Source organism: Athene cunicularia (assembly GCF_003259725.1).
Source record: "Athene cunicularia isolate RWA chromosome 7 unlocalized genomic scaffold, athCun1 chr7_part1, whole genome shotgun sequence".
Classification (NCBI taxonomy): domain Eukaryota; kingdom Metazoa; phylum Chordata; class Aves; order Strigiformes; family Strigidae; genus Athene; species Athene cunicularia.
Genome location: NW_020799107.1, coordinates 20,610,861 through 20,633,127, shown reverse-complemented (window position 1 = coordinate 20,633,127; position 22,267 = coordinate 20,610,861). Strand labels below are relative to the sequence as shown.

The 22,267-nt window shown below is 47.9% G+C and overlaps 1 protein-coding gene across 1 annotated transcript in view; it reads right to left on the bottom strand.

The window, feature by feature from the left end:
- Positions 1-22,220, bottom strand: part of CFAP65 (cilia and flagella associated protein 65) — a 32,672-nt gene extending 10,452 nt beyond the window's left edge. Inside the window, exons 1-20 of the mRNA XM_026852955.1 lie at positions 21,647-22,220; positions 21,181-21,332; positions 20,386-20,488; positions 18,787-18,953; positions 17,170-17,369; positions 16,335-16,484; positions 15,075-15,299; positions 14,465-14,730; positions 13,020-13,220; positions 12,221-12,583; positions 11,092-11,229; positions 9,949-10,194; positions 9,314-9,538; positions 8,528-8,680; positions 7,648-7,813; positions 6,947-7,075; positions 5,855-6,080; positions 4,906-5,034; positions 4,414-4,590; positions 3,650-3,716 (exon numbers count right to left, since the gene is read on the bottom strand). Coding sequence (XP_026708756.1) covers positions 3,650-3,716; positions 4,414-4,590; positions 4,906-5,034; positions 5,855-6,080; positions 6,947-7,075; positions 7,648-7,813; positions 8,528-8,680; positions 9,314-9,538; positions 9,949-10,194; positions 11,092-11,229; positions 12,221-12,583; positions 13,020-13,220; positions 14,465-14,730; positions 15,075-15,299; positions 16,335-16,484; positions 17,170-17,369; positions 18,787-18,953; positions 20,386-20,488; positions 21,181-21,332; positions 21,647-21,721 — 3,558 coding nt within the window. The 5' untranslated portion in view covers positions 21,722-22,220. The remainder of the gene's footprint in view (positions 1-3,649; positions 3,717-4,413; positions 4,591-4,905; positions 5,035-5,854; positions 6,081-6,946; positions 7,076-7,647; positions 7,814-8,527; positions 8,681-9,313; positions 9,539-9,948; positions 10,195-11,091; positions 11,230-12,220; positions 12,584-13,019; positions 13,221-14,464; positions 14,731-15,074; positions 15,300-16,334; positions 16,485-17,169; positions 17,370-18,786; positions 18,954-20,385; positions 20,489-21,180; positions 21,333-21,646) is intronic.
- Positions 22,221-22,267: the final 47 nt, after the last annotated feature.

The window sequence follows — 22,267 nt, the reverse complement described above, 5'->3', positions numbered from 1 at the left end:
TCTGAAAGGTTTGCAGCTTGTTTCAGAGAGAAGGTACTTTTCTCTCTATGTCAGGCACCAGCTTCGGTGCTTCTCTTTACAAGTATATGGTAGAAATTCTCCATGAATGAAAGCGTCTGGACTGTGCATAGGAGAGTGTGCAGCTGTAACAGCCAAATCCTTTGGAAAGGCAGGGGTTTAGGTAAGTAATGGCCTCCTCTTGGAAGGGATCATCTGGATATCCTCCCTCTGGAGGACATCCTGCTCCAAGAATGTGTCTAACAGTCCAAAAGCTGCAAGAAGATCCCAGCTGAATTCAAGTAATGATCAACAGTATCCTGCTAGCAAAGTAGCAGCCAGGTACTTCAACCAAAGTGACATTTATAGAGCTATTTCATGGAAAGGAAGAGACACATAGTTCTGCATTTTGACAGAATTTCCAACAGGCTGGAAATGTGTCATGATGCATGATTTCCTGCAGGATCACCACAAAGCACTCCTGAGCTATTTGCCTTGAAGCAGAGGCTGCAAAGCAGTCAAAGAGATAGTAATGTCTCTGTATGGGCCAGAGGGAGCTAAACTGCTGCAATTCACAATTAGCTAAGCCTAAAGCATGGCTATTTTTCAAGTCCATGTGCAGAAAATAGAGAGGATGTTTGCAATGGCAGGTGGATGCCTCGGACAGACACCTGCAGGAGATACTGTATCAGCTGAGCAGAGAATGCCTATTCCGCCAAAACAACCCACTCCAGTTCAGCTCCATAAGCAAGGTGGAGAGAGAGAGAGAGGACTAGAAATACAACACTAACAAGGGCCTGCATGGGGTCTTTCCAAAGCCTTATATGAGCATTCAGCTGCCTGAGAGCCTCTGAGCAAGCCAGATGAAGTGAAATAGGAGGACAAGAGCTGACACTTTCAAAGTGCAAGGGGAGAAGAGACAGGAACCTTCCCAATCTTTGGGAGTGTAACACCCATTTATATTACTTGGGCCAAAAAGCCACCTTGGATTCCACCAGACCACAACTACCAAGGAAAAACTGTCATCAGTTTCCATAGACACAGCTTGTGACAATTAGAGGACTAGCAGTTAAAGGGAGACGAATGGATAAGTGAGATCTTGCTGCAATCAGTTCTCCTTCCAGAGTGCACACTTTGTCCCACAGCGATGAATTACAGCATGAGAGGAGAGAGATGCTGAGGATTTGCCAGGGAGCAGAGGGAGCAGAGCTGCCCAGAGTGCTGCAGGTGACATCTCACAATATTTAATTAGCAGCTATGAAGTGAAGTGCAAGCAATTCCAGTTTATGGATCCTGTGTGCTCAGGGATTCTCCCTGGGATCCAGCCATTGTCTCCAGAGAGTTCTGGGAACCAGCCTACCTCATCCTGCGACACCTGCAGCTAGCTGGGCTTTTCCTACTAAAACTGCTGAGGGCTGCAGATTCTGCCTGGCCAAACAACCCTGGAGCTCTGAGAACAAGGTTGCAGCTGCACTCTTACAGGCACGCTATGGTGATGAGGCAGAGGACAACCTGTGAGAGTATGAGGCAGCAGGAGGCTGTTCTCCTCCTGCACAAGGAAGTGGAAAACACACAAGTCCTCCAGAAGTTTTATCCTGCAGCCAAAAGAAATTGCCAATAGGAAACCAGTTTGGGTCCTTCAGAGCATCTATAAATCCAGTAATCACAGGACTGAAAGCTGGCCATGGAGTATAGGAGTAATGGGGAGGGAGCTGGAGATGAGGCAGACAGACTCTTGTGGAAGCAGCGGAGTGGGACATCAAAATCTGTCCACGTGGGTAGAACCATAACAGAGGTGAATATGGACCCCCCAAAAAAAGTTAAACATTGGCCTGCAGCTGATTAACATCACCACTCCGAAGCCAGGCAATTTGGAACTTATCAGAATGACCAGGCAATACCCCAGCCCAATGGTCTCCACCTCGCTTACTGTTGTTTTTTCAAATTTCTAAAACTTCACTTGTGGGGTGACATTACAGTATTTGCTTTCCTTAAGGTTAGCATATGTTCTGTGCATTTCACCAGATTCCCAGGTGAGGATCTGTTCAACCCTGACATGTGAGCACACAGGGGGCTGACAGCTCTGTGCTCTTCATGCCATGACTGAAAGGAAAGAAGGCCCACTGTGTTCAGCCCCACAGCTGCCCTCTCTGCAGAAGGATGAGCCTCTTCCACTCCTACTTTCTGATATTAGCAGTTCAGTACTGGCACTGTGCATCCCTGCAGGTTGTGACCATCTGCACTGCTCCAGGTCTCTGGATTGGCCTCTGCAGCTCCTATTGCCAGAGCTCCAATGTTCCCAAGGATCTTTTATCATCCCCAGGGACTCCTATACTTTTTAAGACCCTTCTACCGCAACAGCATGAGGTAGGGGTGGTGGCCTCTGGTAGCTACAAAAGTCACTGGCTATGTGGCAAGAAACAATATGTGCTCTATAGGCTTCGGGTGCTCCAAAGCCTATACCCTCACTGGCCAGCTGGTGAAATGCTCACATCCACTCTCAGGATTGTGCCAGGCAGGCAGAGCACAGGGAGCCTGTCCAAGGGCTTTGAGGGAAGGCACAGTTAAGCCACTGTTTGAACAGCTTGGTCAAAGGGTTGGATTTTCAGCTGACAACAGTCCTGAAAGAAAAGAAAAATAAAAGAGATGTGTGAACACAATGGTCTCATAGGAAACTTCAGAGACAGACAGGAAGGCTCAGCCGGGCATGAGCTGTGCCTGGCAGAGCACAAGGTGACTTTGACTCTAACTGACAGTTTGAGAGAGGGGGAGAGAAATTAGTTCCAAGCCTGAGGAAGTGCTCAGGAAAAAAACACCACAGATCAGCTCTGGGATGCTTTAATCAACCAGTGAAGCAGGAAGAATGAGTAGGAAGATCCTCCACCACTGGCAAGGAGGAGTAAGTGGGTGGACAAAGGCATCAGGGCTGCAGTGGGAACAACCAACCAGGGAGTACCTTCTGGGCCTGGGAGCAGCTGCCTCCATACCTCCAGAGCTGGAGGATGCTCTGCCAACCCTTTGCCAGCATGTGTGTCCCCAAACCACAGCCAGGGCAGGTGGTACTTTTGGAGAAAAGCACATTCCAAGGGATTTTGAAGAGCATAGAGAGCTGATGAGATGGAAAGATTCAGGAAAGCTGCCTATGAGAGAAAAGTCAGATGGGCTGCAGAGCTGGACTCCAAGATCACTGTGTGGAAGAACTCAAGATGAGGCAAATGAAATGCAGGGAAGCGAGCACAGAAATCCTGTCCTTTAGATACACTTGAGCATGGAAAACATGCAGGGACTGTAAAAGTCAGGAGGGCTGTTTTGGACTTGGAGTTGGTTTGGAGGAGGAAGCAATTCTGCACTAATACCGCCAATAAAAAGGTTAATAATATCAATAAAAGAATATCCTCTTGCTGGGGAAACCAGGAGATGCTACCTTCAAGGGCCATTTAGGCAGTGCTCTGCCACATCACACTGTGCTGGAACCACGAGTTTGTCAGGATGTTGGTTTTATGTCTTTGCTTGGCCCTGCGTTATTGCCTGGCCAGTGCAGATCCCAGAGGGAGGCCACAGCCCCTGCATGCCATGCAGCTTCTGGGGAAAACAACTTGTAATTACCTGCTGCTGTTCTGCAAACAGAAGCAAGAGATACTTGCTACCTTACCAGAATTTCATGGCCATAGGAAACCTTCAGCAGGACAGGGAGATGATCGGTGCCAATGAAATCATGCCTAACGGTGCAAGAGGAAAGAGAAGAAAACATTAGAAACCAAGGAAAACATGAGAAACCAACCTTGTGCCCAGGGTGAATAGAATCAGGGTCACACAGTGCATTAGAGACAATTCACTTCCCAGCTAAAGAGTCACTGTTGCGTAAGGGCCACAGAGAGGGAGGGGGACAGTTGTGTTTGGGTGGGAATGAGTGATGCAATGTTGATTTTAGTCATACACCAATTTAGAGACTCAAGTTTCTAGGCCAACACCATTTGAAATGCCAGCATTTCTCAGATCAGCTCTGCTGTGAAAGGGGAGGTGTTCAGCTTTTTTTGTATGCTCCACAGGCACACAAGGGCTAGCAGCTCTAGCTGATAACAAAAATAAGAGTATCACCATATAATCAAAACCGCAGGAAATGCAGCATCTTGTTCACCTCCTCAACTGTCAGGTCAAGGCAGATCAGTGACCCAAGAATGTCATACTAAATGCCTTTTGCACTGCAGTGTTAAAGAATATTAACAACATTCCCCTGAGGAAGACAAGGTTTGTAGGGCCCAGAAACTGGACACAGGGACTTTTGACTTGCCCAATCTCTCTGGGCAAGGGGCATGTGAAGGGAAAGGATCTGGCATGGAAACACAGGGGAGACTGATGGCATGTGCTGTCCTGGCACACAGCATGACGCTCTAAAGTACAGGTAGTTGCTGTCACCTGTGTGTGAGCTGGACAGATTCCTCCTGTCCTGGAAGAAGTTTCCCTGACTTTGGAGAAACACTGAAGAGCTGGTTATCCTGAATTCTCATCTGATGCAGCTCATGGGGGCTAAACTCCGCATCCTCTGCCCAGTGCTCCATGTCCATCTTCTGATCAGAAGGAAACAGGAAGGCCCTAGGGAACAGTCAGCTAGTCAGCAACAGGGACAAAAAGCTTCCCTGGGGCCATGGTCAGCACATTCAGTCCAACCACACTTAGCCCAGCTGGTGGACACATAATTTTTCCTCAGGTCTCATTTGCAGAACTCTCTGCCTTTCCTTGCTTCCCCACCCAGACCCAGCAACAGATAGATCTCAGTCACAGTTCCAGAACACAAGCCACACCTACAAAATCCACCCTATTAATTTGCAACGGTCTTATGGCCCCTGTGAGCATTTCCATATCCCCAGACAGACCCCAGAGGTCTGAGCTCCAGCGAGCACAACTTACCACTCCACAGGCACTACACCCTTGTTTGCCAGCAGGAGCATCACAAGGGTAGGCTCTGCGCCTATTGGGGCAGCTGCAAAGTTGAAATCCAGCAGGAGAGGGGTGTACACTGGAGGGGTCAAAGATGTGCTAGGCACAGGAGAGAAAGGAGAGGTTACACTGAGACAGGAAGAATGGTTGGCAGGGCATGACAGGGGAAAGGATCATTCTACACTGCCTTCTGTATAATTCTTCTCTGACTTTATGGTCCTGGCCTTATGTTTTGGGAGAAAGGATATTGGGCTTAAGGGAGGCCCTTTGGTTTTCTCCAAAACATCTTTTATATATGCCAAATGAGAGAGAATGGCACGAGAGTTCTGCTTAGCTGAGGCTTCTTTTTAGCTCCCCAGTACAAGGAAGTCACTGACATACTGGAGCAAGTCCAGTGGAGGGCCACCAAGATGGTTGGGGGCTGGAGCACATTACTTACAAGTAGTGACTAAGAGACCTGGGTTTGTTCAGCACTATGAAGCAAGGCTCAGGACAGCAGCTGCACAAGTTGCAACACAAGATATTCTGATCAGATACTAGGAAAAAAAGTTTTTACTGTGAAAGTGGTCAAACACTAGAATCAGGTGCTCAGACAAGCTGCCATTTCTTCATCCTCGGAGACACTTGGCATCGCACTGGACAAGGCCCTGAGCAACCTGATCTACTTGTCCCTGCTTTGAGCAAGGAGTTGGACCAGAGACTTTTAGAGGTCACTTGCCATTAAATTAAATTATTCTTTGTTTCTGTGGCTCCTCCCTAGGGAGGGTAAGCAGAGGAACAGAGGCAAGCAACTGCCTGCAGGGGCTAGGATGGAATAAGAGTGCCATGCAGGAGTGAGCTGCAACACAAGCCAACAGCCACAGCACCTCTGACTCATGTGTGGGACTGACAGATCATCTGAGCTATCTTCTTGTCTCACCTGTGCCTTGTGGGAACTCTGTAGGTGAGCTCTCTGGGTGTCGGGTCATGCTCCAAGTATTCATTCAGTGTGTCCAAGGAAAAGAGCTTCCAGAGGTGCAACATGCTGATACCGCTGGCACTCCCTGCTGAGCAGGCATCTGTGATGCAGAAAGTTGGGTAGACACCTGTTGCTACGATGCAGCAGAGGGGCTGCTGCTCCTCTTTTCTGCTCTCAAGGTCTGTAGCTTGGGAGAGAAAGAAACACCAAATAGTCATCATGCACCATTAAAGGGCAGCTGTCTGGGACAGCAAAATAGAGAGGCCCTACCCAGACCAAAGAAAGAATAGGACTTGCACGCAGCCTTTTCTTTGGCAGCTTCTGAAAACCTCTAAACCACTGACTTCTAGTTGTACCTTGACTTCTGCATTTAGAAGTCACCAAAAGACTAAATGTCATGCTTTTAAACAGTATGTTTACACAGTTTAGTTCTGCACTATGTGAAACCCCCCTTTTTTTGATTTAAGTCTCCAGCATAGTCATTTTGACAAGTGCCCCTTGTTTTCACACTGAAAAATCATAAGCAGTTGTTTATATCTTGCCTTCTCCATACTGTTGATGTGGCATTGCCATTCTCCACTTTCCAAGCTGGAAAGTCCTTGTCTAACTAGTCTCTTCTTGTACAAACACTGTCCCTCACCTCTGAACATCCCTGTTGCCACTCTTCATGCCTTTTCTAGCTCAACTGTATTCTTCCTTATACCCGGCCCAATGCAGATCTGCAAAAAGGAACCCAGCACTGGCTGCATGAAGCTCTCAGAATGTGTTTCAGGATACATTGTAAAAGGCCATGATCATGCAAAGGAGCAGGAAATCTTGTGACCACAGCAGCAGGAAACTTGGAGCTCTCCCTGCCCTGTCTGTACCTCACAGCTCAATCATATTTATGTGCAGCAAAAAGAGGCAGTACATAGGATCTGGCTCTTGTGAATTGCTCAACACAGGGATTTCTTTAGGCAGGACTCATACACTGGGAACTCTGCAGCTCAGCCTGTTATGGCACAGTCTACTTGGTTATAAGTGAATGATTTTCCCAAAATACCCTTCTGTTACCTGTGGGGGTGCAAATAGCATATTTGATTGACCAGATGTAATGCAGCCGTCGGGCTGGCCTGACTGTTATTCGGACAAAAGCTTTTGACCTTGCGGGAATTGTGCCTCTGGAACGTTCGAGCTCTAGAGCTGTAGAAGAAAAGAGGTGGTATGAGCTCTTGGCATCACTGATCTCTCTTACACCACACTTGCGTTCAGCACACAGCTCCCCAAGCCTATCTGCATTCAAGCCACTTCCCCCTTGTGCCTAATCATTAGGACCAGCTTCAAGTGTTGAAGTTGGGATTCCCAGACAACAACTGTAGGCAGCTCATGGGAACACCCAGCCTGCCTTTGGCAGGCAAAGAGCAGGAAACTTCCCCAGAGGAGTTCCTCTAGAAGGCAGCTAAGGGTTGCACTGCACCATTTCTTTTGGGAAGCTCCTTTATTTAACTCCCTTCTCTGCTGTGAAATAGCATCTTATTTCAAGGTCCAAACTGGTCTAACTTCAATGTCAGGCTCTAGGTTATGCTTTTTCCAGCAAGATAGAAGAGTCACCTATAGCAAATCCCTAAGCAAAGGAGCAGATACCTTAAGGCACTCAAGACAATCAACGCAAGCTAGCCAGCAAGCAAGTGCAATCTCTGAGTTCATGATAGAAAGATTTTGTAGAAAAGACAGGAAGGCCAAGGCTCCGTCCCATGCTAATTACTTTACAGTACCCAGTGGATCGCTGCGGACCTCCTCGGGGTCACAAGGCCCCGTGATCAGTTGCTCCACGCTGAGGATGTACTTCAGAGAACAGATACCATCATTTAGCAGTACAATGCTGCAGCTTTGCAGGTCACCAACTAGAACGTTTCCAAGGTCCAAGTGCTCCTTTTGTGCCTGGAATTCAAACCCGCCGTGCAAAGGTCACTATTACACATCCAGTGTAGCAGTCAAGTGTAGCCACCACTTATCTCACCACATGCCAATCCCTTGGCACGCACAGTGCAGTGCAAAGGGCTCCCTGCTTTGTGTAGGGCCTATCATGGGAGATGTTGGAACAGAACTGCAAGGGGATCGATCCCTCCTCCAAAGGCTCTCTCCTACTGTTATTTGGGTTGCTGGCTGGGTAAGATGCAGCACATTCAGGGCTGTGAGGACACTAGCTAGCAGGCTGCATGTGGGACAAGTCTGCTGGTCCCTCCATGACTTCATTAAAAGTCCCCTTCTCTTTTGGCTGGTCATCCACTTGCATGCAATTTATAGTGACTAAACACTTCTAAGACACTTCTATGCATCTGTCCAACATGATTGACACTGGGCAATGATTTAGAAAGTATTATTTAGCTCTGGTTCTTTGGGAAACCTGCCTGAAAATTAAAGTGGTTGCACAGATCTGCAGATAATAGGAGAAAAGCCAGGACATTTACATCATGCTGTTGCCATAAGGCTGCCAGAATCAGCTCTGTCATCTCCACTGAGAGTAGCATCTAGGAATTTTGATGTAAATTTTTATTGGTTGCCTCCAGTACAGATTGTGCAAAAAGGGGAAGCCCAAGGCCCCCATCCCATGCTAGCACTCTTCCTACTACCCAGTGGGCCTCGATTCCTTACCCTGATGGTGGCCAGCGCCCCCTCTCCAACAATCCGTAAGGCATAACGGACACTTCTGGGAGACACGGGGTCTGGGCTTTTCCTCCTCACAAACACCATAGCACGCAGCAGATACTTGGTCTCCTTGTCAGGAGTAAAAGTCCACGCCTGAGCCTGAAATTACAAGGGGGAAGGACAGCACTCAGAGGAGCTCCAGTCCAGAGCCAAGCCTATACACCACAGTGGTTACACAGTGTGCACAGCCCCTTCCCCCATTACAGCCAACCTAGTCCTCTACAGACAACTCTGGGTCCACTCTCCTTTCAGTGCCCCACCATCTCTGCCTGTGTCAAAGGTTCATATTCGGAATGCACAGTCAGATATTCAAAGCCAGGCTGTGGAGATATGCCAGTCCTCACTACTCAGGGAATACAGTAGAAATTTAGACCCTGGAATTACAGGTGGGAGAACAGAAGATCAACATCATAATCCCTCTTGTGCTCTTGTTTGTCCTCTGTCTATTAACATATCCTGATGCACAACGAACTTGCTGCTGTGTTAATGCCCAGTGCCATCCAGGGCATCATTACCTAGTGCCTGTTTAAGACCCCTTTGTTCCTGTAGTTAAGGAGAATGTCATCACATTTGGGCAAATCCATATTATGGGAACCCAAAGCTAAGACACTGACTGGTATTCTCCAACTTTGGCATTAATGACCCAAGGATTGGCAGCCCTTACATTCCTGTTCTAAACACTCCACAGCTGTATTGTAGAGAGCAAAATATAGCTTTGGTAGAAGAATTTACCATGGCTTCATAGGGCTGGAGGATCCCTGCAGTGGGGCTGACAGACAGAATCTTGCTGTCAGACTGATGGATCTTCCATGAGAAAACCATGGGTAGCCTTGTGCAGTTTTTTATGGTATACATTCGTGTAGTTGAGGTCCCTATATAGACGGGCTTGAAGTATAGATTTCCATCACCTTCTAAGAGTAAAAGAAGAGACTCCCCACAACTCTGGAGAGCAATCTCCTGTGGAATTAAGGGAAAAGTAACAGTCATTGGCTAGAAGTCTCAGGTACCTCTGGAGGGACCTTGCAAAGATGTTGCTCCCTCCAAAAGAGAAGCAAGAACAAACTGGGTCTGAAGGCAGAGGGGAACGACTTTAGTTTGTGTTGTCAAGGAGGGCTCTGAGCATAGTATGGTGCATTCCAGGAGATGGAAACCCAAGGAAACAAGGGGTACAGGATGTCTGGCACCACAAGCACCTTCTATCTCCACTGTTGAAAATATTATTTCATTCCTATTTCTAAAGGGAAAAATCCAAACTAACTTTTAGGAGATATAACAGGAATCACAAAGCAAGTCACTGGCAAAAGGGAAGACTACAGGGGAACAAAACTTTCCTCACTATCTTCCCTCACCACCTTCCCTCTCCCTACCTTGGTATATCCAGGATAAGAATTCAGCTGCAAAGGCAGGACATGCTGCTGCAAGACTGTGTTAACTGGGTGAGTGGAGAGAAAGAAAATCTGGTGGCCTCCTGGAATGATGTGTCCTGAGCAGGGCTTGACCAAAACAGAGGGACAGGCAGCTTGGTTCACACCAAAGGTGATCAAAGAGGTGCCTGTGTTCAAGAGCAGCATACTGCAGTAGGTATCAGTATTGGGAGCCACAGGAGGAAAAACCTGATGGAGACAAGCAAGAAGGGTTGTTTGCACTGGGTTTAGAAAACTAGTTTAAAGTAAAAGCTTTCACTGTGTTGAATTCCAGGTTCCAACAAACACTATCCTGAGTCTATGGAGAACTTTGCAACTGCTTCTCCTCAAGGAAAGAAGAAATCACTCAAGTGTATACATGTTATGGTCTTCTCTCTTCCCATAGTGGCCCTCATCTTTCACAGGCTCATGGGATCAGTGAAGCTACTTTCCATTATGCAACGCTTTCTGTTCATCCAGTAAGTGAGCTCCTTGCTGGGGCCTGCAGCCTCTGCATGGATAGTGACTTCCTGGATTAAGAATTCCAGCAGGCTGGAATTTGCCCCAGCTCATGCATATCCAATACACGCTTCTCCTGCTGAGGAGATTTTCTAAGAGGTTCTCAAGACTATTCTTACTTCCTATGTTCAGATCTCACTTTACCTTATAGGAAAAATACTTTCTTCTCCTACAGAAACAGCAGATTCAGTGAAACTTCCATTCTACCTTGCAACCACTTCTCTTCCATAAGTGTGGATTCTGTGTACTGCTCTCCACTTGCCTAAGCGTATGTGGAGTGTTTGAGGCTCCTGGGAGAGGACTAAGTGCCCTTGTCAGTGCCTATGTCCACTTAAACAGAAAGAGAGGAGATCCCAACAGCTTTCCTCTCAGAGCTAATGAGATGCTCAGTGCAACCTGACACACTGGAGGCAGATAAGCTAATGCAGGAGAAAAAGTATCCTACTTCTGTACCACAGCAGGAGTCTCCACACCATTAGAAACCACCTAGGTCATATCTCAGGATGGTACAATGGGAGACAAAGTAAAGACTTCAGAGGTAAACACTGAGCGTCTCTGCAAAGATCAAAACATCAATCAGTTACACACCTTGGGGACATCCAGGATGTACTGTGGGATGAAGTGCTCCCGTTCCACTTCGTATGTGTGTGCTCTCAGCCTGACAGTCAGACACCAGGATGGACAGATGGTGGCATCCTCCTCAATGTTGCTGTAGTGTCTCAGCACCTGCAGGCACACAAAGAACAGAACAGAATGCATGCAGGAAGGGAGGGTGGCAAGGTACCTTCAAGTGCATGTGTCATCACAAGCAGCAGTTTGTTTCCGTGACATCCCTGGGACTGAGGAATTGTCTTTTTTAGGGAAGAAGGACTGACCAGTGCCATATGAGGAACATGAGTGCTGCTTTCCCAAATAGCTACATTTCAGAGTGACTTTCAAGCAGGACTAGCCAAGCTACTCTGTGATACTACAAGAGTTGCCTTAGGGAAGGACACTTTAGTGCAGTTTGAGGTACTTAAATTAGCACTTAACAGTGAGTGACTGAAAATAATTATCTATCCTTTACCTGACCCTGAGAAACTTCTGACTCTAAAGTTACTCCCAGATATCCTCCACACTGGCTTAGAAGGGAGAAAAACACAAGAAGAGTAATCAACAATGTAATGAAGCTCTCTCATCTACCAGGATGCTTCTGTTTCTGGATGTTCTGCAGGCTAAAACTCCTAAAATTGCAGCCTTCTGTGACATGAATCCTACATCCCATGGGAGGAGAGGCTGTAGTGGTATTCAGTGCCCTCAGCAGCTTTTCTTGTGGAGGGCCAGACACAAAAAAACAAGTTACTGCCCATCACCCAGGTCACAACAACTATCCTTGTGCAGGCTCCCATCTACAGCAGTAGTGCAGTAATTCACAGCAATTCCTCCAGTGAGGTGTATGTTACTTCACATTCACTGGGGGCAAGAGCAAGTGTAACTGTCCACATGCATGAGCTGTGGCATACTTTGCTGATTTATCTTTGCCAGGACACAGGAAAAGGAGAAATTTTAACCGACCAGTGTATCAAAGAAGTGGCCAAAGGAGTTAATAAAGATGCCAGTTTGCCAAACTCAAAATAAAATGTTCCATTTGAATTTTATCTCCCCCAAAAGCCTTTAGCCTGCAAACAGTTGCTTGCTACGCCCTCTCTGGAAACTGGTTTTAGTAATTTGTACTAACCTTGTAGAAGGCAAAACCTTCCAGCTCCACTCCATAGAGACTGTTGAGCTGAGTGGGCTGGAAAAGGACTTGGAAGGCTGAGGACTTCAAAGGTGGGATGTCACAGATTTCAGGGATCACTCGGAAGGCACTGCTATGGCTTGGAGTCCAGGTAACAGTGATATTTCCTTTGGTGTGGTTGGTCACACAGAGAAGAAGCGGTTCTGCCTTGTGAAGCGGCACACAGCAACCAAAATCATACTCCCTAGGACTGACGCTAACATGAGGGGGAAACAAGACCAGGTCGCTGCTTACACCATCGTAGAAATATTCAGTCATGGAGTTGGCTTCAAAGTACTCTTTGGGAGGCTTGTCCTGAGCAATCTACAGAATGGAAACATTAAGTGTGAGCAGGGGAAGGGTGCCTGTGGAAGACACCTGGCTCTACAGTCCAGATTGCCTTCACGAGCAAGAGGGCATGCAAGATGCACTTCAGCAACAGTTCCCAGCAAAGCTCAAAGTTTAGTCTTCAAGGCGGCCCCTGTTTGTAAACCAGTCCTCAATCTGAAACTACATGAAGCAAAAGAAGACCCTGGGATTGAGTTAAAGCCAGAAGGTGGCTTAGTGGCTGAGCTTGGGTAAGACCCAACAGACAAAAATACTGTTGGTGTGTGCTGGCAACATTAACAGCAAAGATACTAAAGAAATCAGTCTGACACCTGCAAGTCCTTCTTGATCTGTCTGACCTGTGCAACAGAAGCCCAATATCTGCAGAGAACATCACAGGAGTATTGTAGGCTCCAGAGAGGGCACCTCATACCTCGAGGGGCAGCACAAGGGCTCCCTTTTCATCCATCTGCAACTTCCCATCCTTCAGCATCACACTCAGGATATCAGGGGGGTAGAATGTCAGTCCCCTCACCATGTTCGTTCGGTACCAGGAGAGGTGTCTTGCCTGAAGGATGGCTGGCTTAGCTGTGTCTGAATGGCAGGTACCAAAAAAGTCCACATACATGGGTTCCTGGGAAAACACCAGAAAGGATAACAAGAAATAAATTGCCCTTCTGTGATTGCTTTAAGAGTTACACTATCCTGCTACCTCACTTTCAAAACCATGCATGAGAAAGGCTTAGTATCTGCAATGTTAGACTGTTATTACTTTATGTCTTGATGTGGCCCAGGAACTTTCTTGAAACTGGCATGAAAGTCGAAGACACTTGGTGCACATCTGTGCAGCTAAATTTAACTCAGAGACCTAAATGGACAGGAGCCACCAAGGATGCACCTCACCCTATGCACAGGCATTACTGACTTGTCTGTCCACATCAGCCCTCCATTGCTGATTGGAACCTGCACCATGGAGATTCTGCTCAACAAGAGCATGGGTCCTGCACTTGGGTCACACAACCCCATGCAATGCCACGGGCTTGGGGAAGAGTGGCTGGAAAGCTGCCCAGCAGGAAAGGACCTGGGGGTGTTGGTTGACAATCGTCTGAATATGAGCCAGCAGTGTGCCCAGGTGGCTAAGAAAGCCAATGGCATCCTGGCTTGTGTCAGAAATAGGGTGGCCAGGAGGGACAGGGAAGGGATCATTCCCTTGCACTCAGCACTCGTGAGGCTGCACCTCAAATACTGTGTTCAGTTTTGGGCCCCTCACTGCAAGAAAGACACTGAGGCACTGGAGTGTGTCCAGAGAAGGACAATGAAGCTAGTGAAGGGTCTAGAGCACGAGTCTTACGAAGAGTGGCTGAGGGAACTGGAGTTGTTTAGTCTGGAGAAGAGGAGGCTGAGGGGAGACCTTATCACTCTCTACAACTACCTGAAAGGAGGTTGTAGGAAGGTGGGTGCCAGTCTCTTCTCTCAAGTGACAAGTGACAGGATGAGAGGAAATGGCCTCAGGTTGTGCCAGGGGAGGTTCAGATTCGATATTGGGAAAAATTTCTTCACTGAAAGGGCTGTCAAGCATTGGAACAGGCTGCCCAGGGAAGTGGTGAAATCACTATCCCTGAAGGTATTTAAAAGATGTGTAAACACAGTGCTTAGAGACATGGTTTAGTGGTGGACTTGGCAGTGTTAGGTTAACAGTTGGACCTGATGATCATAAAGGTCTTTTCCAACCTAAATGATTGTCTGACAGGTATTAGTGGAAGTGCAGTAGGAAGAGATTTTTGGGGGCTAAGTAAGAGAGGCCAGTCCTGGTGGGTTACATCGAAAAACCCCTGTGAGCTGTCTCAGAATGAAGACACTACCCTTAGCCTCTCATACCTGATGGTGGACAAGGCACACCACTCTGCGGTGATAGCTGATGGGGTGAGTAGGTCGAAAGGTCACCTTCAGCGCTAGTGTTGTTGTGCCCTCCAAGACTCCACAGGGGCGATCCAAGGAGAAGACACTCCCTCTGCCATCAATGTCAAACTGGTAATATGCTGGGACATCCGATGTGTTGCTGATTTTCAGCGTCTGCGTCAGACTTTCCCCAAGATTGATCCAGTCAAAATCCAGAAAATACTGGTGCAGGGACACCAAAGGACCTAGCACAACAACAGGCAAGACAGATCCTGGACCTGTCATAGCTGTTTGTCAACATGTCACAAGCCACTGCTGCACTTAATTGATCCCCCCAAACCAGAATCACCTTACTGGCAAACCCACCAGTCCTATTAAACATCTGGACATTCACTTCCAGCAGTCTCACATCTGTCTCAAGCAACTATAAACCTCAAATGGTGCACCAGGAGCAGCCTGGACCCCAGCAGAATGTAAAGTCTATGACTGAGGGCTGTGAGAGTCCCTAATCCTTCCCTGAGCACTAGCCCTTCCCCTGCAGTGCTAAAATGATGATGGGGAGAAGCAGGGAAGACTTTCACTCTGGTACCTTTACATGAGCCAACCACCTTCAGGACAGTCTGCAGGAGGCATCCAGCAGATATAACAGTGAAATAGTCTGTACTGTGCTCTCCTACTGTCTGAGGCTGAAATCGTATGAACAAGACCAGTTTCCCTTTAGCTGGGACAACACCATGGGACACATCACAAGAGAAAAAAAAAAAAAAAAAAAAAAAAAAAAGGTTAACAAAGGAGCCGATAGGAGCCAGGATGGCTCTGAATGCAGGACACTGATTAGTGAAGAACTGCAGTTTTCAGCAGAGCTGAACACCACCAGGAGCACCAAGGCTACTGCAGCTCAGCACAGAAATGCTGTGCAAACCACTGCAACCCTGTCCTGCTGGAGTACTGCTGGCAGCAAGCTCCCCCAACATGCTCAGAAGTCAGTGGGCTGCAACAAAATGTCCTGGTGATCTCTGGGGTTGGAGTGCCCCTCCTGGTAGGGGCGAGGATGGCTCAAGGTATCCCAGGAGGCCAAAGTAGCCTCATTGACTGATGTGACCAGGTGGACAGGCAGGCAGATAACTTATTTCTTTCCATCCACACTTCCACCTTGTCTAGCGATCTCATTTTCACAAAAGCCAAGACTGGTGCTCTGACGCCTCCTTCAAACCCCTTAAAAAAGGTCCTGATCCTTGCCTGGGGATGCTGAGCAGTGTGAATAATAACAGTATAACAAATGAGTATGTCTTTGCCACTCCCAGGTTGCAGAGCCTGTGGAGAAGTCAGCACTGCTGTCATCCAGGTCAGCAGTCTCTGAGTACATCCATCCTTTAATGGGCTGGGATGGGCTGAGCTGGCACAAAGAACGAGGTGCTCAAATGCAGCCCACTGGACTTCGAGAGTAAATCACCAGGTTGCAGTCCTCCGAGAACAGCAGAAGATCCACCAGCTGCCTGGGACACATGACCACCAATTTGAGACTCCACACAGGACTGATGGGCTTGTCCAGGGTGAGCAGGAGAGCTGCAGAGTGTGGAGGGCAACAGTGGCTGGCTGATCTGGACCAAGTGCAGCGGGAAGCAGGTGGGAACTGCCATACCATGCTACAAATGGATGAGCAGCTAGCACTGTAGCCGGAAGGCAAGGGTGGGTGGCCTGGTTGGTAGGGGAAGGCTCATCATCTCTGTTTTGCTCACATTCCCACTCAGATTATTTTCACAGCATTAAAGAAGATACTCAAGACTGCATATCCCAGGGAAATGTGTCAACAGGCCAACTTCTCACAAGAAGTAGTCTCCCTCTCCACATACCACAGACATGTTGAAGATTTCTATACTCTTCTCCACAGTTTTCCCCACTGGCACTGATCCAAAGCACAGCACATCCCGAAACTTTCCAGGCTGTACACCTTCATACTCTTCCCCTGTCACACTCACCCGCAGGTAGGGATATTTGGCTGTTAAAGGGAATAATATACTGGGTTAGGAAAGAGAGGTGGAATCTCCATTCTTGGGATACTCAGCGCTTAGCTGGATAAGCCCCTGAACAACATCAGGTAACTCTGGAGTTGGATCTACCTTCAAAGTTGGCCATGCTTTAAACCAAATAAGCTCCTTTCCAGCCCTAATTTGCTAAACTCAGAGTCACATCTTTTGTTTGTTAGTGGCCAACAAGGTACTTCGGGTAAGGACTTGGTAATGAAACCATTGCTTATTCTAGCTTGCATCCAGAAAGCTTTAAAAATTTCCCTCTGGCTCTCTGTCTTAACAGGGACAGCCAGGAGAGACTGAGTGCAGACAAGACCAGGAGTTACTGGAGGTTTTTGCATTGTGCCAATGAAATCCTCTAATTTCTTCCCCTCTGCCAACTTAAGCAGGCTCCAGAAATGTTGGTTTGGCCAAAGCAAGCCACAGGGCATATTGGACCCTGTGTCTCTTCAGATCACACTTCCAAATTGACAGAAGTACATTAGATAATTTCACAGGCAACTTTCAAACCGTGGGCTTCACTTGCTCATCAGTGGGTTGAGCCAACTGTGGCACAGCCTCAGAGCACAGCACCTCCATGTATCCCTATGGAATGCTATTCCACAGTTAGGGATGATGCACAGTCTTTGAGGGTTAAATGTAAGAAAGACTCACCCAGGGCTTTTAGCTGGATAGTCCTCATTTGTTTCTCTTCACCTCCAAACCAGCATGTTGCTGCCACATCATACACCAGAGCCACCTTGGGTTGGAAGACCACCCTGACCATGCACTCAGCACCGGGGTCCAGTACACCGCAGTCAGGAATCATGTAGAAAGGGCTTGGTGTCTCCCAGGCAAACACAGTAGCGAGATCACTGGGAAATGGAGATATGTTTGAAGTAGATGAACGGATCCTTTGCTGCCTTTGCAATCGCACATAGGATGGACGTTTCCCAGTGGGTTATTCAGTTAGGATGTGAAGAAACCAGTGCTGAAGGGCAGGATCCCTAATGCATCTGGCCAAATATGTGATGCTGGGAAGAAATTTGTCTCTAGTCTCTGTAAATGCTCTGTTCCCATTTTAATGAATCTTAGCTATTACATCTAAGAACTTTATTAATAGCTATAAAATTCCTCAGCTTCATCATGTGATAGCAAATAAATCAGCTCCAGAATGAAGTATTTGCTTTTCCTGTATCTAAATTTGCTGCTACTTAATTCCAAATGAACATTTGTACATCTTTTATATGTCCAGGTGAGAAGAGAGGTCTGAGCTGTTTTCCTAATACCTCATTCAACTCTCCAGAACTCCCTTTGCTTGTTTGATTTGTGCAAAGAACATGACATACCATTGGCTTTTTATATTTTATTGATTCCAAGCGGTGTGTTACTTACCATCCATATCCTTCACCACTCTGGACCTCTCAGTCAGCACAAATGATTTTTCTAAGAAGAGAATGAATCACTTGAAATCGTTTCTGGCTGATACTTTGCTCTGCTGAAGGTACATGTGCCCTCTGTCTTTCCCACCCTCCTACAGCATCAGCTGACTGCTTTGGGGAGCACAGGCAATCTTCCAGCTAGTAAAGGTTGTTTTGTTCTTACTGTGAATGGTTGGAAGTACACCTTCTCCTTTCACTGCACTCCTTTCTACAATACTGCCTGAATTACTGTCCTTCCCTCATTAAAATAAGACTGTCCTTGGTAACCGGGAGCGTCTTTGCTCCTAAAAGATGACTTCAAGCCACAGAATAGTGCCACTTTGGGCAGCTCCATGAACTTAAGAGCAGGCACTGGAGAGACTTTCCAGCTTCTGTATTGCCTGCCTCCAAATTAATGATTTTGGCTTGAGCACCAGCAACTCCACTGCCATCCCTATAGCATTCCTGTGCTGAGGGAAGAGAAGTCATGTCACAGAAAGACCAGAATATTACCAGCTGATTGTTCAGGCAGGCTGCCTTTGATTAACTAGAAGCCCAGGCCTCTCCTGTGAATGTGTAATGTTCTCAGTGGGACACCATGCTGTTTCCTGTGTGTGGTTGGTTCTCAGCATATACTGGAAATGGACAGATGTGAGGTGCCAAGATGTGCCCACAGCAAAATATGACCTGTACTACCTTTTCTGCTGCCTTTTCCGCCATGACCTCAGAGGAGACAAAGGTCTGCTGCCTATTAAGGCAGCCAGCAGATCTAATATCAGCTGGAATGGTCTGCATTCATTGGAGAGTCCAAGAAGGTGGCAAAATACCTGACAAAACAGAAAGAGGGTCTGCCCAGCCACGTCTCACTCACCTAACATTACGCACAGGGAACGTTGTCTCCGTGACATTGTAGACAGCACAGATGGGCAACTGGACAGCAGCTGGGAAGGACAAACATGGGTGTGGAAGTGTAGCACGCAGGGTGACAGAGAACTCACCCTCAGCCTTCTTAAAGCAGATGCTGTCTTCATACTCCCTCTGCACAGAAAAGCAAGGGAAGATGGGAGTTAGACAGGCTCTATCTTGCGGGTACTGCATCTCCACCCCTGAACACCCATCACCTTCACCTCTGTGAGACTGCTGGGACAAAACCATCAGTGACAGAGGCACCAGGGAAGGCCTCTGTGCAGAACAGACCACGCATGAAGCGCTCAGAAAAGGCAGGCAGTGAGTAAGGTACTCAGGCATACTCCTCATCTGTCAGGGGACACACAAACATCCTCAGAGAGAGCAGTTGAAGACCACATTTGTTTTGCCTGATTAGTGTTGATGCAGATGGATTTCTTTCCGTGTTTTCAGGATCCAAATTCAGCTAAACTGAAACATGCACAACCTTTCTTTGAGCTCCATGAACACAGAAATATTAGTCTTTGATTAAGTGCTTTGTCAGCTAAAGACCTAAACGGATAACACACAACTTAAAGATGCAGCGTTGACAGCACTGTGGATTAATAGCCCCAGGACATCTGCTAACCAGCTAAAATAGAAGGAATTGCAAAATATGTGTCTTCTATGCTCCCCAATCGTCACCTCTCCTGAGTACTACTTCTAGAGGTAAGGAGAGACCTTGGGCACTGCAACACACACAGTCCTTGCTCTCTCTGAGAAAGGGAGCTTCCTGCTCTAGCAACTGATGTGGTGCAGACAAACTATTTGCTGAAAATGGAACAAGGCCAGCAGCTTATTTCATAAAGGGAACACTGAACAGTCATCAGAAAATCATGATACTAAAGAGAGCAGGGTACTGGGAATTCGCCCAACGATCACGCTCTGTGGCTAGGACTGAGATTCACATCAAAGACATACAGCTGTGGACAAGAGCCAGAGATCAACACACAGAGCCAAGACAGACACCAGGAACAAGCTGAAAATCAAGAAAAAAGGCTGGGTAAACAGAATCATTGCTGTTAAAAATAAAGCTTAAAGAAACCCACCCCATCCAAAAGAAGGGGGGCCCTTGACATATCCCTTATAGAAAATCAGTAGCCCTTCAGTTTACAGGTTTTGGGGTCTCCTGTAAGAAAGCAGAGAGTGAGTCCCTCAACCAAAGGTTCTGCACTAAAACCACCCAGCTGGGTCTCCCTGAGATCAAACCAGGTGTGGACAGTTCAAGCACCTTATCTTACTGATTTCATGGCCAGAAGCAGCATGTGGAAAACTGGGAATGCTTTTTGTGAGGAGCCCTCTCTTAACTATTGGCAAACTCTGCAGAGGAGTCAGGGGTTAGGGCTCCCTCAGGTGATGAAGATGTGGGGAGAGTAGGAAGGTCAGTCTTTACATGCTAGAACCTTTCCTAAGGACAGATTCATTCAAGTGAAAACAGATCAGAAAGGACAAGAGAGACAGAGGCCCACTGCCCCCCTGAAAGCCAGCCTGAGCACTGAGAACAATTCTGATGTTACCACTTTACCTTTTCAGTGGGCCGGAAAACGATGGGCAGAGTTAAGGACATACCAGGACTCAAAGTGATCGGCTGCGGAAAAACAGTGAAGAAGAATCGCGTGGAAGGACATCTGGATAATGAAATCAAAACAAGAGATTTTGTCTGAGGGCATGCAGCTGTTCTTAAGTTAGATAGCAGAAAAGATAATAAAGAATCAAAACCTCCAGACCCCACAATCAGAAGCACTTTACACACCTGACCCCAAGGGTACCTTGGTAGCAAATCAGCAGAAACAGGGGCAGAACCCAGGTGTCCTGGAAACCCATTCCCAATTCTAAGTCTCCACACCTTCCTTGAACAATATTTTACATTGCCAGGCCATGAAACATGAACAAAACACATTTGGCAGAAACATTTGAGTTTCAGAGCAGGGAGGGTCACAGGGAGCATTGTAATGGCTCGACATCCAGTGGGACTCGCGGGAGCAATGGTTTTAGGACACACTAGTGACTGGCTGGCATACATCCACAATTAAAATCTCACTAGACTGGAAATGCCTCACAGACAGAAGTATCAGCAAAACAGAATTTTAAAAAGGCATTTCATTTAAAATATTCCTGCCAGGAACAAGGGCTGTGCTTCTGAATTAGCAGGTTTCTGTCCTGCTATGTAAGTGTGCATGCGCTGTCTCGAGCACAATGCTCAAGGGGAGAGGGGCCAGATGCATCCAAGAAAAGGTGCTAACATGACTGATACAGCAGGAGGGATGAAGATGCAGTGAGAGTGTGAGGAGTATGGAGGAGAAAGAAACTTCCCACGCACCTGTAGCTCAGCTTCTGGGTTTTCTCATGAACATTTTTCAAGATCAGATGTTTGATCATTTCTTTTCCAAGTTCCCAGCCATGCCACCTGAGTGTTTCAGCCACCTCAATGCCCCAGAACACGCCTTTCTTCTTTGCCTTTCTTGCAGACAGCTTAGGGAGTTGCAACGGGGACATTAGCAGTTTGGAAAGGAGGGAGGAGAAATCACTCAAACAGCTGTTTCTCTACGCTAAATGTCTCTGACTCTGGCAAGGACGGGAGGAGCCACCCTGCGGCAAAGTTCCAGGAGTCACCAAAAGCCCTGTTCCAGGAGTCCAGAGGGGACACCTCCTGGCCACAGCCCCAACAACAGATACTAACGGATGTCATGAACGAGGGAAGCAAAAGCTAAGGAGTATTTTGGTTTTCTCCTCTCCCTACCCGTAAATCCACCCATGACTTTGGCACCCTTTGCTCCTCCACTCACCTTCCTGACACAGCCGCAGTGCATCTTCCGAAAAGAGTCAGAGTTTTGGGGCTCACCAGGCACCTGAGCAAGCATCTGAAAAACGAGAGGAAAAAGTCCTCACGCACGCTGCTCCTGCACGCCCAGAGGGTCTTTGCTGCCAAGACGTGGGCGATCCCAGAGGCCCAAGGACGCTCCTCAGGCTCAGGGCGGCACACCTCCCTGCAGGGGCTGCAGCGTCCCCAGCAGTGTCCCCACTTCACCAGCTGAGTCCAGCCCTCTCCACAGACCGCGTTGTCCCCAGGCTGCCACAGCAGCCTCCTTGGCACAGACCCTGACGCCTCCCCGCGCCTCACGGGCAGCTCAGCCCCCTGGGGCAGAGCTCTCCTCGGGCCTTTGCAGCACAGCCCTGCCCAGCCCACTGCCGACTCACGGAGCCCGGTATAGCAAAGCCCTGCTTTACAGCCTTGCCGGGCCCCTAAAACCCTGATGTCTGTGGCACGGCCTTGTTCCCTACAGCGAGAGCCTGCCCAGCTCCCCGGGGCACGGTGCAGCCCTTCGTAACCCCGACTGCCACCGGCGCAGGGCCGAGGCCCCGTGCCGCCACCGCCCCCCGGGCCCGCACGGCCAGACCGGCTCCCC